Raw genomic sequence first — 16,319 nt, 5'->3', positions numbered from 1 at the left:
CAATTTTTTAAATAAATAATCATTCTAGAACATGTTTATTTACACATGATTTAAACAATCATTGATTTGTTCATTTCAGAGCATTTGAAATTCTAATAGTATTTCTTTACCGGATTTTGCATTTTTGACGATGTTTTTGCCGGTTTTGAAATTTAGGTTTTTATATCAAAATTAAAATTTTATATCATAATTTTAGTTTTTTATATCAAATATATATCAAGAGACACGATAGTGTGCCTCGCGCCAAGTATACGCACAGCGCGTGACTTTTTTACGCGAGTTTATTATATTATTACATCAAACACACTGTTCAATATTGAAATTATACATTATCAAGATTAGGTTTTGTGGAGGGAAATACATTGCACAAAGCATGTGAGATGAAGACAATTTTAATTTCAGCAATAAGACTACAATATCGGAAATAATATCAGCAAAATTGTTTTATTTATTTATCGCAAAAAAATTTTTTAAATGCCAGGCGCTTCACTTATTTGAGATTTAAACTTGATTTTCCCATGCATGTGCTCATTCTGATCGTTCCATTAGGTATGATAATATAATAAATAGAGAAAACTGACGATGAAACGATACACATTGCAGTTTTTCTCAAATATAGTCTAACAATATCGTATCAGATTGTAACGTATAACATAACTATTTTCCATAAGCACCGGTTCAAATTAAGACCGCTTTTTCACCATCGCGCTTTCCGACATACAACATGTGTTATTACGGTTCGTACAGTACTTTCTTCCACTGAGAAGTATGCGACATTTCCTCTCTGTTCGTGTATTCCGTTTCTTTAAATAATTCATAGGTAGAAGAATATAAATACTGTGCACATACCATCGCACACTACGCAACGGTCCCACATAGGGTGACCGGTCCCGGCTAAATTATCATTAAAATTACTCCCTAGATGCTATTAAGTATTACTAATTTGTCTTCTATTTTCAACACATTTTACTGAACTGAAGTGTCCGTTGATACTGTCCACGGGGTAGCACTAAGGATCTCAATCGTGACACGCCAAAGTAAGTACAAGCAAGCCAAATCGAGGATTTAAGCTCGACAAATGTGACTTATCCTCACGTATTCAACGTTATTATATTGAGCACAATCGAGGCTGCGAGATACGGAGCTCGAGAGATAGTGCTACGCTATCACTTCTACGTTAAGAGTGCGTCGCGTAACTGCCAATCATTTAATTTTTTATAAAAATACAGCGACGATAAAAAGTTAAAGTGATTGGCAACCGTCTCATGGCATCTTGGGCAAATAAATAGAAGAGAGAAAGAAAAAGATATGCCATTTATATCCTACGTTCTTTCGCCGTGGACAGTTTCTTCAGTTCACAGTGTAGAATCGCTATACATTAAAATGTACGCGCTGCGTAACATTGCATAAATTAATAATACTTTTCTTTCTATGACCTCACGAGATTGATTTTTATCAACTTACGAACAGAATGAAGTACAGAAGATGATTGGCGCACGAATGTCTCACGTTCACGCACCCAATGGACCTAAAAAATGAGCAACATATGTCGCACGTTTCCTTTTTTTTTTATATTCGTCTGAATATAAAATTGATTGAAATACGTTAAAAGTTTTCATTAATCTCAATTGCGTGCACGAAAATTTGAGGCGTGTTGTTTTCGAACGTACACAAACCGCGTCACTTAGTAATAAGACACACTGACGTCGCATTCAAACATAAATAAAGAGACAAAATGCAATATGCGAATAAATTACTCACTGCCAAATAATGAGCAGAAAGAAGATTGTAAATTAATAGTCAGTATTCAATTAACTTGTTCGATTATTAATTGAAAGCTGACACGATCTTTTAACCCATACTGTCCACTTTACATGTGTGATCAACAAGGAGGAACAAAATTGTGGACAAACGAGCGCAAGACATTCGTGCGCCCGAGCAAGCTTAAACGTAGAAGACCATTGCGAATAAGTTGTTTTAAACGGTTACAATAATCTCGGTTGTATGGTGTAGTCAAGTAGGACACAAAGGTGTAATAATCACATTAAGATATACGAGGAAAATAAATAAACTTTCAGTTCTACACATAGCGCTACGAAGGATCATTAAAGGCTGAGGGAGTCGTCGAGGAGTTGCTTGAGCTCCTTGATGTGCTGCATTTTGCTGCCAGTAGAAGGCGACGATGCAGTGGGACGTCCAGCGTATCTGAAACATTATACCAAAACATTAATATAATGTGTAATTTTTATCTTTGAAAAGCAATGTGCTTACAGTCACCAATGATCCTACCAGTCAACGACACCTACTGATAAGAAAAAACTAATTCGGGGAGAAGTACTTAAAAAATTCATAAATATGATACCATACTTGAATAATTGTATTATTTGTAAAGTGTGTGTGTATATATATATATATATATATATATATATATATATTACATGCGTGTATAAATAATTATAATGCAATTAAACAAATTTTTCTTTCAAAATGAATGGCTTATGTATACACACAAATACTCATACTCACAAATGAAAATTACTCGACAACAATTATTTTCAGTAAATCGACGACTTTACTGCGATTACCTTATTGTTCTTTGCTTTGATTCAGCAGGTTCCGTTGACTGTGGCTCTGGGACAGTTGTGGTTTTGCTCGGTTTGGATGAAGAAAACAAACCGCCAAACCACCCTTGACCACTTTCTGACGCACGAGCACTGCAAAACACACGGCCCAAATTTTTCACTTTACTTTCATGAAATGTATAAAACGAGAAAAGCGAAAGATTACTTACATATATATATATATATAAAAACTCATAAAACCTTATAGCAGTGAAACACGCAGTGCTTCGCATACATGTATCGATCGCGAAATTTTGCGTACCGCCGTATCAAAATAAAAACGTGGGCCGTGTGAACAGGTAGAGATACAAGAAGCGAAAAACAATATTGTGCAACATAGCACCATTCATACATACACAGAGACGCGCGCACGCGCGCGTCTTATTTTCACTGTTGTGCATCAACACGTTTACTTATTTTGATACTTACACTACGGTTCGGGAGCCATTAAGTGCGGTGTGGAATCTAGGTTGCACATAAGTCCACGCGCCTTGATTTTTGTGTTCTTCCTGAGCCCACAGCAACTCCGCATTGGGATACTTAGCAGCCTCCTTCTTGACAAGGTCGTATGGGAAAGGCGAAATCTATACAACAGATAAATTGATTACTATCAACGAATATGCTTAGAATATTTTAATATTTTAATAATTAAAAGAATGATGGAACTTTTTAAAGAAAGTTCAAGGAAATGTAAACGTGATTGATTTACGTGAAGAAAGATAACCGACCTGTTCCACTCTGGCAATCGCGATTTTATCGTCCAAGTTCCGTTCTGCGCGAGACTTCTTCAGCTCGTAGTAAACTTTGCCGGAACAGAACAGTAATCTCTTGACGCTATTGGGATTCTGGGCTGCCGTTCCTTCCTCCGGTATGATTCTGAGGAACTGCGTGTCCTCCAGCATCAAGTCGAAGTTGGACTTTGCCTCTGGATGACGAAGCAGCGATTTCGGTGTCATCAGGACTAAGGGTTTCCTGAATGGCAGCGCGATCTGCCGTCGCAGGATGTGGAAGTAATTGGCCGGTGTGCTGCAATTGGCGACGATCCAGTTGCTGTCGTGCAATTGACGAACAGCAAACTCCTCGCTGTCCGGTGGGAAGTAATCTGGATCATCGGCTGACATCTGAAGGAAACGCTCCAGACGAGCACTGGAATGTTCGGGACCCTGTAAGAAAAAAAAGCAAACTTGAAGCCAACAGCTTAAAATATATAAATTATACCATAAGAATAATTTAACTTGATGTTATGACTTTACCATTCCTTCGAGACCATGAGGTTGCAGCATGACCAGTCCAGACTGTCTCACCCATTTGGCTTGGCCGCTACTGATGAACTGATCGATTATACACTGCGCCGTGTTGTTGAAATCTCCGAACTGCGCTTCCCAGCACACCAACGCGTTAGGATTCGTCATAGAATAGCCCAGTTCAAATCCTGTCGCAATAAAGTTGCTTTAATAAACAAGACGCGTGCAGAAAAATTATGAAGAACAATCAACTGGAAGTTATGTATTCTTACCAAGAACGCCGAATTCGGACAAAGAACTATTGCACACCGTGAAAGGTGCCTGGTCGGGATACAGGTAACAAAGTGGCCGGTAGGTCGCTTTGTCCACGGTCTGATGGTGCAGCACATGATGTCGGTGCGAGAATGTGCCTCTTTCCACATCCTGACCCGACAATCGGACGTGGATACCTTCCTTGAGAAGTGAGCCGAAAGCCATAGCTTCGCCAAGGGCCCAATCGACAGTTCTTGCCTCGATCATCTCCATACGAGATTTCAAGATACGCTCGATACCTATAAAGCACATTAAAATTAAACTATAAATAACTATAAACTATAAACATAAATTAACTAAAATTAATCTCTGCACAATGATACTAATTTTTATATTTTTATTTTTACCTTCAATATTTTTCATTTTCTAATCTTTTGTTTAATAGTACCATTCCATTTTTAACATGTTCGCTCACCTTTGTGAATAACAAATTCAGCCGCGTTCGGCGGTGGCGACGAGAACTTCTTTCCAATATGAACGAGCGTGTCTTCCTTGATACCAGTGGGCGATACTTTCAACGGATCCTTTCCCTCGAAGAAGCCAGACCACGGCGAATCCAGCCAATCCTTATACTTGATGTGAGTTTCTTGCCTGGCGTTGTTATATGCTTCCTCGCAGATCTTTTCGTACTTGTCTTTGACGTCCTACAACATGCAGTCATTTTTGAATACTAAAACTAAAAAGTGTACAAGGTTGTACATTGCGCATGACATTTGTTACCTTGACTTCCTCGGGTGTGACAACGCCATCAGCGATGAGAGAGTTGGCGTATTTGTCGAGGGCTGGCGGAGTGTTCTTGATCTTGCGGTACATCAAAGGCTGAGTAAACATTGGCTCGTCGATCTCGTTGTGACCGTTGCGCCTGTAGGAGACTATATCGATCACAACGTCCTTGTGGAAGGTGGCTCTCCATTCCGCTGCTACCTTGCACACGTGCATCACTGCCTCGGGATCGTCGGAATTCACATGGAAGATGGGTGCGTTCACCACTCGAGCCACGTCTGGCAGACAATACGTAAGCTTGTATCGATCAAAAATCATTTCTAAAAAGTAGAAATAATGTCTTCTCAATTCTGATACTAACCAGTACAGTACGGTGATGATCGTGAATGCCTTGGATCTGTAGTGAACCCAATTTGATTATTCACGACAATGTGGATAGTACCGTGAGTGGTGTAATCAGGCAGGTCAGATAGATGCATTGTCTCGAAGACAATGCCCTGACCGCAGAACGCAGCGTCTCCATGAAGTAGGATGGACATTACCTGGAGGGTAAATGAGATTATATATCTATTGAAATAAATAATTATTTATGTAGATCGATACATAATTAAAATCACACGACGCACTTATTATTGGATATAATACACAATAGATATTTTAATAATAATTTAATCGACTTAAACCTTGTTATTGAAATTTCAAAATTATTAGCTTAGACTTGCTTATTCTGTCGCATTACGTAACAATCCATATAAAAAGATACTATTGGTGTATCAAGTTTACGTAATGACCACTTACTTTTTTGCCTTCGCCATCGCCACGGTAGAATTGTTCGGCGCGTGTTTTGCCTTGAACCACGGGATCTACAGCTTCCAAATGCGACGGATTCGCGACTACGGCGAGACGGATATTCTTGTTTGTTACACGATTGAGACGCTCGATATACGTGCCCAAATGATATTTTACATCGCCGGAACCCTAAAACATCAGCCGGACTCTTGGATTCGACAAAGTAATTGAGTACATTTGCCTTACATAGCTAAGAAGCAGCACTTTATGCTTACATCGTCAGCAGCTTCGAGAGCAGCGAATTGCGTGAATATTTGACTCAACGGTTTACGACAGACATTAGCGAGAACATTGAGACGACCACGGTGAGGCATACCCATGACAATCGATTCGACACCCAGTTCCGTGGATTTATCGATCACTTGTTTCATAGCTGGAATCAAAATTTCACAACCCTCCAGGCCGAATCTCTTCTCCGAGGACCATTTACGAGCTAAGAACGCTTCGAATCTGTAATTCGACAAATTAGAAAACATTTATTAGTCACATTTCTCTTTCATTTCACAGATATTTATTAGATAGATAAAAAAATATTGAAAACCTGAATTCCAGTTCATATCGTGTCCATACTTTCTAAAATGGTTTTCTTAATTGTATGTTTTCTATCAATTATACTAAATAAAAAACTACTGGACAAATAATAAATATATGAAATAAAAACAAGAATGTAAGTCAGAATGTAAATCAGATGTAAAGTTTCTCTTTTTCGAGAAAGCGATTTTTAAATAAGTAGGATTCAGAATACGGTGTTATTACCCAGTTGCGCGCGTCAGCCTGGCCAAGATGAGTCTTTTTTCATCGTTTGTTACTTCCATAATTCCGGGTGTCTCCATTTTTTGTCTAATCCAGTTGCACTGCTCCAAAGAATTGATGAACATAAATTCGACACCGATATGACCGCAGTAAGCAGCTTCGAGACGCTTCAGGATGTCGCGTAGTGGTAGCGATTTTTCCTTGCCGCCAATAAACGTGGTAGATGGTAATTTGAAAACGCGATCCATGTCCGACTCCTCTGTTTTATTTTAAATGAAAAGCCACAAATATTTCATAAATATTCCAAAACACAGCACAAATGGTCAACAGAAATCTAAATGCTACAGTTGATAAATATATTTAAACTTTTACATGCATTTAGATATATTTTCATATTTCTTTCTGGAGTAAATTATAACGTGATTTTATTATTACAATAAATTCGCACATATAACTGTAGCATTGATTTCCTATATAGCTAATTATAGAAATAATAATAATAATAAACATAAATAAATAAACTGTACAAGTTAAAATGTATTATAGGTACATCTTATCATCAGTTTGTTCTATTCGAAACTGATACTGAAAATGTGTCTCCTATATAATGTTCCAAAGTTTTAAATAAGATTGCATTACACTTTTCAATCTGACATCTGTATTTTCACATAATTGTAATTAAAGGGATGATTGATATACATCGCATTTGTGTTTCTTTAACAGCAATATCAATCAATCTATAAACATGCGCAGTATACTTTTGCGGGGTGTGTTTGTATGTATACTGTGGCTACAATATCACATATACGTATAATGGCAAACAGATTGAGAAAAAAAAACAAAATTTCCTTGTACATAATACGCAAAGCTGCAAACTAATTAAAGCACCACTAAATCAGACAACAACCATCAAGAATGTTTAAAGAAAAAAAGAAAATAATATAGAACAAACTGTTAAGAAATCGTTAACTAATATAAATGTGAATAACACAACGTGGAAAAGAAAAAAAGAATGTGTGAGAATTGTTCCAGATAATAGGCAATACTTCGATTTGTCAGCAGAGCAAGCCAATCGGAACTAAAAAGAGGAACAAAATTAGTTTTTAGCTTTTTTATAGCAACATTTTAAATCGATTGTCCAGAGTATTTGTGTGGAATCGGCACACAAATTTTTCTCTAATTCCGCCACAGAAGATATTTGAAAACTATTTCTTGTTCGTAAACCTTTACATAATTGAAATACGCAGAAGTTTACGCAGAAAAGCCCAAGCACCTTTATATAAACTTTCAGAGAGAAACTATTCCAATCATGTGCAAACCCAAAACAAACCAGTGCCTCCCATTAATATATAGCAAGTGAAATTTGATAGAAAGTTCTCAACTTGGCGATTACTACATACTTTTCATTACAGCTACTTGGTATTGGAGTTCTTCGGAGTGAGTAGCGAATATTTTCTTTCCTGTGGACATTAGACTCAATAATCAGAAGAAATACTGATTTCCAAGGATTCTTCCTTTTTATTCACTATTGAATTCTTCGCTGTACTCAGTTTACATTTGTTCGTGACAAAACGAATCAAGAAATTCAATAAATTGAATCTAATTTAAATTCAATTTAAATTGAATTTATGTCACAGAAGCCTCTGATCTCTAACATCAAGTATTAAACGGGTTACATATATTTTGCTTTTCGCAGATATATCTGTCGTTTCTAATATCTAATATCTAATATCGTTTACCCAAATTATGCTGTGTTTATAAAGTAAAAATAAAAAAATAAAATTACGGGAAAATAACAAACTGAAATGTGCTGAAATCTATAATAAAAGGATTAGTCAGTAGACCGAATTAGCGATACGACAAATTCAAAATATAAAGCGGAGTTTTATACATTTTGTACATGAATTATTTGAAAGATATTCACTTGTCAATATCTAAAAATATTAAAAAATAAAAGAAGTTAAAACAGTTATACAATAACAATATAAAAATCTACAAATTATATACAGAGAGAGATATTTAACTACACACAGAAATACATTCAAAGATAAAAAATTTTGATTATATCATTGGTAATCTAACTGATTAATAATCCTCGAATGCATCGAGTGACGCATTTTTATTCGTTCAAAAGTTTACTCTTTTTTTAATGCCGAGACACGCTCATTTAGGCTTACCGAATGAATAATGGGTATAGAGTAATTCTTGCGGATGCCTATCATCAAGATCAGCGCTGTTGATGCCGAGTGGATCCAATTTAGCGATATGATGGCCACGAATCTGTCAATTTAATGCCACATTCATGCGAACCAAATAGTTTTCAACTTTTAATCGATCTATATACATTTTTAGTTAAAATATAAATTACTGTGTTTGATGTTTTTATTTTTTAACAAATAATTAGATACATCACGGCAAAGATAATATACATGTTCATTGATACTACATGTAACTTGTTATTAATTACTTTCGGATAAAAACATCAGATCACAGTAATTAGCATTAAATACGCACATAAAGATAACAAGCTTTAAAATGTCTTAAAATTTATTTCGTGGATGTATTATCTGCTTCTTAAGTATCCTATCACCAACGTTTTATTTTTTACTTTTTTTTTAATTAACAGGGAACAACAAAGGGATCGGATGGCTTAAACATTGAATTCCCACTGTTCAACTCATGTACGAGAAAATAAATATGTTTGAGTTAGCATGACAATTTGGAAACAAGCATGTTAAACATCAAATGCACGTATATACAAAGCAATACATTTAGCATACATATATTATACATGCAAAGCTAACAAGAATTTCTTTACTCTTACCTCCATTCTATTTGCATATTATTGAGCGATGTATATACATATTTATAGATTCTTTAATAGTCTGTCAAATATATATAAAAATATATGCAATGCGTGTATAATGTTGAACTGTATAACATTCAGTTAACAGTTAACAGTTTTTGATTTATATAATAAGTGTAAACATACAAATAATCGAATAATTTAATTATTTATTCCTAATTATGAAAAGACGATATATGTATATATGGGATGCATCGTTTCTGTGATCATAAAGAACGAGTATAATGCTTACTTAAACATTTTCAGTATCAGTGTAAATTGATAATATAAAGTTAATTGACCTCATTTCGCAATTTCTAATCTAATCTAATATTATTATTTTTTTATAAGTCTTTCCCCTAAGTGCAATTAAAAATGTCTCAATGTTATAATATTTTAATATTAAAAACTGAAATGTAAGAAAAGTAACTCTTTAAGAATAAAGAAAACGTGACAAATTTCTATTCTTACTTGTTTACTTTTAATTTTAAAATACGTTCCATACGTCGCAGAACAATTCATAAAAATCTTGTCACTTTAAACATATTCAAAATTGCATATTACATCAAGTATTATATAAATAAGTAAATGCACGTGAGTTTCGTAGTAATTATTTAAAAGATGAGTGAACCTATAAATGTGTAAATTGTAATATGCTTCTTGTATCGAAATGTGAATGTAAGATGATAATGTGTTAAAAATGGTCATATGAAATGACAATAACAAATGTATATATCGCGGGAAAAGATTCTACGTCAAATAAATTGTAACAAGAAAGAGACCAGACTGAGTGATTCATAATTCGTATCATACGCATTTATGCATCACATAATCCAAACCAGTATGACGCGATTCTTACACCTTTTGCACGTATGGCACGTATAGGAAGGAAAAAATGTCTGCAATCAAGTAGCCCGAGTGGAAAATGCTTCGAGAGAAAAGCCTTACCAAGCAAATACTGTCGCAGCACTTGTTCTGGTGATCCCTTGCGCGCTGCGTAATGCGTGTGTATCAGGTCTGTTTGCATGATACCCAGTGGGTCCAGATCAGCAACTAAATGACCTCGGGCCTACGTCAACGATCCCGAAACAAACTTAACATTTATATAATAACTGTGTCTACTCTCGCACTTGCACTACGCACATAATTCCATGTAGAGAGAAAAAAAAAGAAGCAATAAATATATATATATATGTACATATACATTGTAGCTGGATATAGCGGAATTGACAGACATTTAACTTTTTTGTTCTGATACTTATAGCACACATTGTGACAATTTTTACAGAAGAATAAGTCTAACTCTCTTTCTCTTTTGAGTCTTTTCTTTTCTGTGTATTTTAATATAATCAATCATAAACAAGTATAATTTTAATTTACTACAGTCAAATTATATAATTTGACTATAGTAAATTGAAATTATACTTGTTTATGATTGATCATATTAATGTATAGTAAAAAATTTTTACTATATATTTAGCGTTTTAATTTCAATCAAGCAATTATAATTTTACCCAAATTATGATTAAAAACGCAATACTGCTTCTTCCTCGATATCAATAAAAATATTTGGCATACTTATAAACGAATGATAAATCAAGATTACAGTTGGAAAAAACCCATCATTCTTACTGGGAAAAATATAAACTTGCAAGGCATGCTTGAGATAAAAGATGCAGTAAGTGACTAATATCATAATAATCACATGAAATGAGGCTATTATGCAATATTCATTCATAATCAACTCTTTGCGCCCAATGCATTTATCATACAATTAAGTTGATAATACATGAAACAAACATGAGTAATGCCAGAAAATTTGGAAACATACATGATAGCCCCGCGAGCAATGAACATAAATTACATACAATATTTGATGTCCCAAAATTCGCTTTAATCTTTCATTTAGGATACATAAAGTTCGTATTATACATATATTGCATTATATAAGTATAAATACTATATATTATGTTATATGTTTTTACGATCTTTATCTATATATTCAGTATCAATGAAACTGGGACATAAAACTCAAAAAGTGTCTTGAATTTTTCCAAGATATAAGTGGATATTCTACATGCATACATAATAAGAACGTTTCCTATACGTCATATATCATATATGCGTGTATATGTCAATATATCAATGCATGCCATCATTATTCCCATAAACAAACATACCATATGAACAAGTTAAGAAAATTGATATAATACGACTATATCAATTTTCTTAACTTATATATGTATATATATATTATATATATAAATATATAAAAATACTATTGAAAAAATGACAGAGGAAAACCTAAAAATTTATAAATTTCTTTATTATATTAAAATATGTATAAAAATGTTAATAATTATTGTCTTTAAGTGATAATCCAGTTATTAATATTTTTATTAAATTATTAATATATTGTTACTTGTGCCAATTGTTTATTATTTAGATTTGTTACAATTTAGAAGCAGATTTTCATGCTCTCTTTTAATTCATAAAGCATGTTAAAAATAAAAGAAAGTAATATTAAATACATTAAACAATTATGTCTTTAATTTAATGAGTAGAAAATGCATTAAAATAATCCACAAAGTGCTATTCCAATTCCCATGTAATTATAATTTTATTATAAATAAAAGAAGCACTTTATAATGCATGTAATAAAAATTTTTTGTAGAAATAAATTGTACGCGTGAGCAAATAAAGTGTGATTATCTCTTGCAAAGAAACTAATAAAAGTGACTAAAAATTACCATTACTCATACACGTTATCACACAGTTGTACTGAACAAGCTGTGATGTACGATTTGTTTGCAAGAGCAACACATTATTGAATTCATTATCGACAATAAAGCAAACAAAATTTCGATCACCATACCTGATAAGAACGAATAATAGCTTGCACTGCTAGATGATCATCAATAATTTTTTCATTGATAGGAGCCTGGCCGAGCTGTGCTCCACCACCCAAGGGCAACAGTGCTCCGAGTGGTATTTGGTTGTAACTTGGAGCCAGGGATGGTGGTGCCTGATATGCATACCCTGGTGCAGCTCCAGCGGTGCTGTTTCGAAAGAAGGAATCCCATGACTACGAATAAAATAAAATAAATTTTAAAATAAATTTAAGAGAAGTTTCCCAGATTACAGAACAGTATGAATCGTAACAATACAAAATTCTACAAAACCTCAGAATATATTGTATAACAATAGTACGAAGAATAAAATAGACATATATCTTTCTCAATGTTCACTAAAATCTTCAAATCTTAATCAAATCCTATTAACTCCTAATTCTTTAATAAAAGAATCCTAATTAATCGAATGTTTTTACGTAAGATAATAATTTCATATATCGATATGTATTCAGGTTTATTCACCACGTGCACGCTGTGCGGATCTTGTAGCCACGCATTGTACATCTCTTCAACGTAAGAGCTAGTGCTGCCATTTAGGAAGGGCTCAGTTGCTACAGGGGTGTTGTACTTCCGCGTCATATCAGTATAGGTCGTTTGGGTAGTGCTAAACGATGAATGTTGACTGCGGGCCACCCAGGCCGCGAACCTTTCGGGGCCGCATATACGCGGCGCCAAGGGGACCAGCGTGGTGAATATCGTCCTTGCCTTATACATTTTCACCTGAAACATACGACGCGAACCGTCATTTACGTTTGTTTTATCTCCCACATCGAGTACTATTGACACTGGGAACGATACTGATAAGCTAATGAAACCGCACACTCGAGGGTATACACAGATAAGACACATTTAATTTTATTTCACGCGCCATTTAAATGTCCTAAGTAACTGAATGATGTCTGTTGTCTGTGTGAAGATCATGTCTGCACTTTAGATTAGCGTTTCAAGTACTTTGCTCAATTCACAATAATCGAGACATTAATGACGAGACAAAGATTTAGATAAGCACTGTCTCAATGTTAAGCCAATCTTGCAGACACTGTCTAATAATCGGATTTGTGCCTGGCCTTATCAGCTGCACTCTGTTGCTTTAGTATTTGTTTTTGTTGCATCACCGGAGTTCTAGACTTTGCCTGCATGTTATATCCATAGATTACGCAGAAAAGCGAGGTGTACTAAAGATACATTGTGCAATTGTGTAAACAACGATTGATATATTTGACTGTCCCTATATTGCAACTACGTACATAGATGTAAGGCTAAATAAAGCATCAGGCAATTTATAGCTGTATGAAATTCCTTCATCCTCAGAATAAACAAAGCTATTGTACAATTACAGCATTTAGTGTAATATATTAAACTTGAAAGAAATACGTGATTTATGTAAATCACATTGTGAAACCTTTTACTCGATTATAGTTTGTAACGTAAATATTGAGATGTCCGAGTCTTTCAAAAGATTTATTTTTAAACACTGGCCTCTTTCCAGATTGCGTAATGCGTAACATGATTCTAGAAAAAAATATGCAGCAAATGTCTCGCAGAATATCGAAAACAATTTCATACAAGTTCTTGAAACTGCATTGTATTAAAAGTACTTGAGTAAGTAATGCATTTGAATAATAATAGTAAAATGCTATCTAAAACACTTCCTTAAAAAACAGTACAAAGGCTAAAGTGTCACATGTAGACAAAGCAAAGTTCCTACACTATCAAGAATGGAATTCTGATAAGGCTTAACAGACGTCATTCCGTCTGGCAGTAACGCATAATTCATGCTTTGTGATAATAAAATTTCGAAACCTATTCGTCTGGAAAAAAGGGTCAGATATCTTTTTGCAGAAAAGTTCAATCTCTATCGCATATCAAACATACAAATTAAAATTCAAATGATTGCACTAAATATTGAAAGACATTGTAGAAAATAATTATCAAGCTATTCTTCAATGTCACATTTATTATGTATGACTCTATTAATGCTTATTATCATGTTTAAATTATCAGATTTAAATTGTTGTAGATCATGATAATAAGCATTAATAGAAACATACATAATAACTGTGGCATTGAAAAATAATTAAATAATTATTTTTAAATTCTTAATTAGTTACCTAACTTAATTAGTTAACTAACTTAACAGCATGAAATAATTAAAAGGCAATTCATAAGTGAAATAATCTACAAAAAAGAAGTATTTGGCACCATTTCGCAAAAATAAAAAATTGCAGAGAAGCCAGAGACTTAAATTTACATTTATTTAGATGTGCTCGAAAATATATCGAAAATAGAACAGAATATTCAAGACTAGGAAAAGAAAACAATTGCGAAATCACGTGCTTTTCTTTTGCAAGTCTTTCCTTTTCCCGCAGACGGGATTACAAGAATTAGATAATATCTAAAGCAAAAATGTCCAACGGATGATCGAGTAAAATTCTCAGAGATTCATATTTTTTTCCACTTCGAAGTTGAATAACAATATCGCGAACAATAAGAATCATTGAGTCATACCACTCGTTTTCCACAGATTGCCTCATTTATGTCATTACTGCATAAGTATACTGCATGTCGCATTTATCTTGAGTCGGCACTACACGTTTATTTAAAAAAAACCGTACGAATGCAAGGAAGCGTGGAGAAGTAAAGTCAAACAAAAACCGCTCTAAATGTCGCTTAAGTCGCAATAAGTGGTTCCTCGGACGTTTCGAGGCAATTGTGTTGGCCTCGTTTGGCGCACATGTGACGTACCGGGAAAAAACACGCGTTCTCTCTCCCGCGAAGAAACCTTCGTCAGATTACACGGAGGGGAATACCCAGCTATCGTTCACCGATACGTCAAATACGTGCGCGAGATGTAGATACCTCTTAAGAACGCAGTCACTTTTACGTCACACATTTGGGATGACAAACGAGGCGAGCTATATCGCGGAAACGTCTATCACATGGATTGCACAACCGATTTTTGCGATTACACGTCTGCCTTTCTTGGCCGCGTCGCGATGCACTTTCGCGCGTAAAACGCAAAAAAAATAACAGGAAAGCCAGAAAGAACGCAGTCAGAGAGACTTAAATTTACATTTAAGTGTGCTCGAAAATATGGAAAATGGAACGGAACGAATTTTAGGAGAAAGAAAAAAATTGCGAGACCACGTGCTCAGTTTTTGCAAATTTTTTTCTCCACACTCGCTGCATTTAAAATCGAGAGACCTTGTCGGCCGCGCTCAGCGAGGGGAAAGAATAAAGTTCGCAATTGTAAACGGACAGACTTGTAATTGCCACTGCATACATCCAATTTCTCCGTGCAGAGGGTGCAACGCGGTGCGACCGCGCGCACGCGGCGCGCGATCGAACCGGCGAAAGATCGCTAACAATACGCTAACTGGACGCTAACAAACCGCTAATGCGATCGAGCACCATGCAGTGTCCACTGAAGCGCGGCGACTTCCGATTTTCACGGAAAGAACGGAAACGCTCGTTCAATGAATCGCGTCACGATGCCCGCGATGTACCAGGCGATCCGCGCGAATCATTTCCGCCCGAGTTCTGCGAAATTGGCGGTTAGGATTCCAATGTGCGACCATCGCGAGAGAGCCATCGACGACGAGCGAGGCGAGGATAGTGTCAGACCAGTAACCGTATCGCGCAAATATCTTTCTCCGATGAAGGAATCTCTGCGGGGGCCACGCGCGTATCGCAATTGCGCGCAGTCGGGTCAAGTCAGGTGACTATTTTCATCGCCCGTCCGTTCGATTTTACGTAATCGAGCGTAATCTGCTACAGTCGCGGTGCGATTCGCGTTGCACGCGATCGTTTCGACGGTTTCAAAGGTTCAACGAGAGGTTAGCGAATTGGGGAAAGTAACGTGTTCTGCTAACGTCGCTGCCGCTGCCGCTCCCCGAAGAGCTCGCATACCTGATGTTAACACGACGACGACCACACACCATCCACCATTTGTAACTCACTGGTGCCGCCGTTCCACCTGCTCCTAAAATACACCCGGGAAGGCATATCTGGCGCGACCTAACGTCAAAAACGGGCACGAAGCCCCGCCGCGCGCCCCTCA

The 16,319-nt window shown here is 35.6% G+C and overlaps 1 protein-coding gene across 7 annotated transcripts; it reads right to left on the bottom strand.

The window, feature by feature from the left end:
• Positions 1-376: 376 nt before the first annotated feature.
• Positions 377-16,305, bottom strand: LOC105275513 (2-oxoglutarate dehydrogenase, mitochondrial). Of its 7 annotated transcripts, XM_011332411.2 has the most exons (16): positions 16,169-16,305; positions 12,722-12,979; positions 12,223-12,432; positions 10,296-10,416; positions 6,506-6,761; positions 5,965-6,199; positions 5,699-5,878; positions 5,262-5,442; positions 4,898-5,178; positions 4,593-4,821; positions 4,138-4,416; positions 3,875-4,053; positions 3,350-3,784; positions 3,051-3,205; positions 2,586-2,714; positions 2,106-2,205 (listed from the first exon to the last, which is right to left on the bottom strand). In XM_011332411.2, the coding sequence occupies exons 2-16, from the start codon at positions 12,971-12,973 to the stop codon at positions 2,106-2,108; spliced, it is 3,222 nt and encodes a 1,073-aa protein (XP_011330713.1). In that variant the 5' UTR covers positions 12,974-12,979; positions 16,169-16,305. The 7 variants fall into 7 exon arrangements, with proteins under 7 accessions (XP_026827473.1, XP_019885958.1, XP_011330714.1 ...); XM_026971672.1 differs by lacking the exon at positions 16,169-16,305 and having other exon boundaries at positions 377-2,205; XM_020030399.2 differs by lacking the exons at positions 2,586-2,714; positions 16,169-16,305 and adding an exon at positions 8,680-8,782 and having other exon boundaries at positions 377-2,205; positions 10,318-10,416.
• Between the last annotated feature and the right edge of the window lie 14 nt (positions 16,306-16,319).

The sequence above is a fragment of the Ooceraea biroi genome, chromosome 8, assembly GCF_003672135.1.
Source record: "Ooceraea biroi isolate clonal line C1 chromosome 8, Obir_v5.4, whole genome shotgun sequence".
Taxonomy (NCBI): Eukaryota; Metazoa; Arthropoda; class Insecta; order Hymenoptera; family Formicidae; genus Ooceraea; species Ooceraea biroi.
The sequence above is the reverse complement of the archived record's forward strand: the minus strand, read 5'-3'. Positions and strand labels throughout refer to the sequence as shown.

Bases quoted from the DNA above. Each gene is read 5' to 3' on its own strand.
- LOC105275513 (XM_011332411.2), bottom strand. From the start codon at position 12,973: ATGTATAAGGCAAGGACGATATTCACCACGCTGGTCCCCTTGGCGCCG. The intron at 5,879-5,964 runs GTAAGCATAAAG...CTGATGTTTTAG, and splicing joins CTCTCGAAGCTGCTGACGAT to GGTTCCGGCGATGTAAAATA. The intron at 4,822-4,897 runs GTAACAAATGTC...TGCATGTTGTAG, and splicing joins TCACACCCGAGGAAGTCAAG to GACGTCAAAGACAAGTACGA.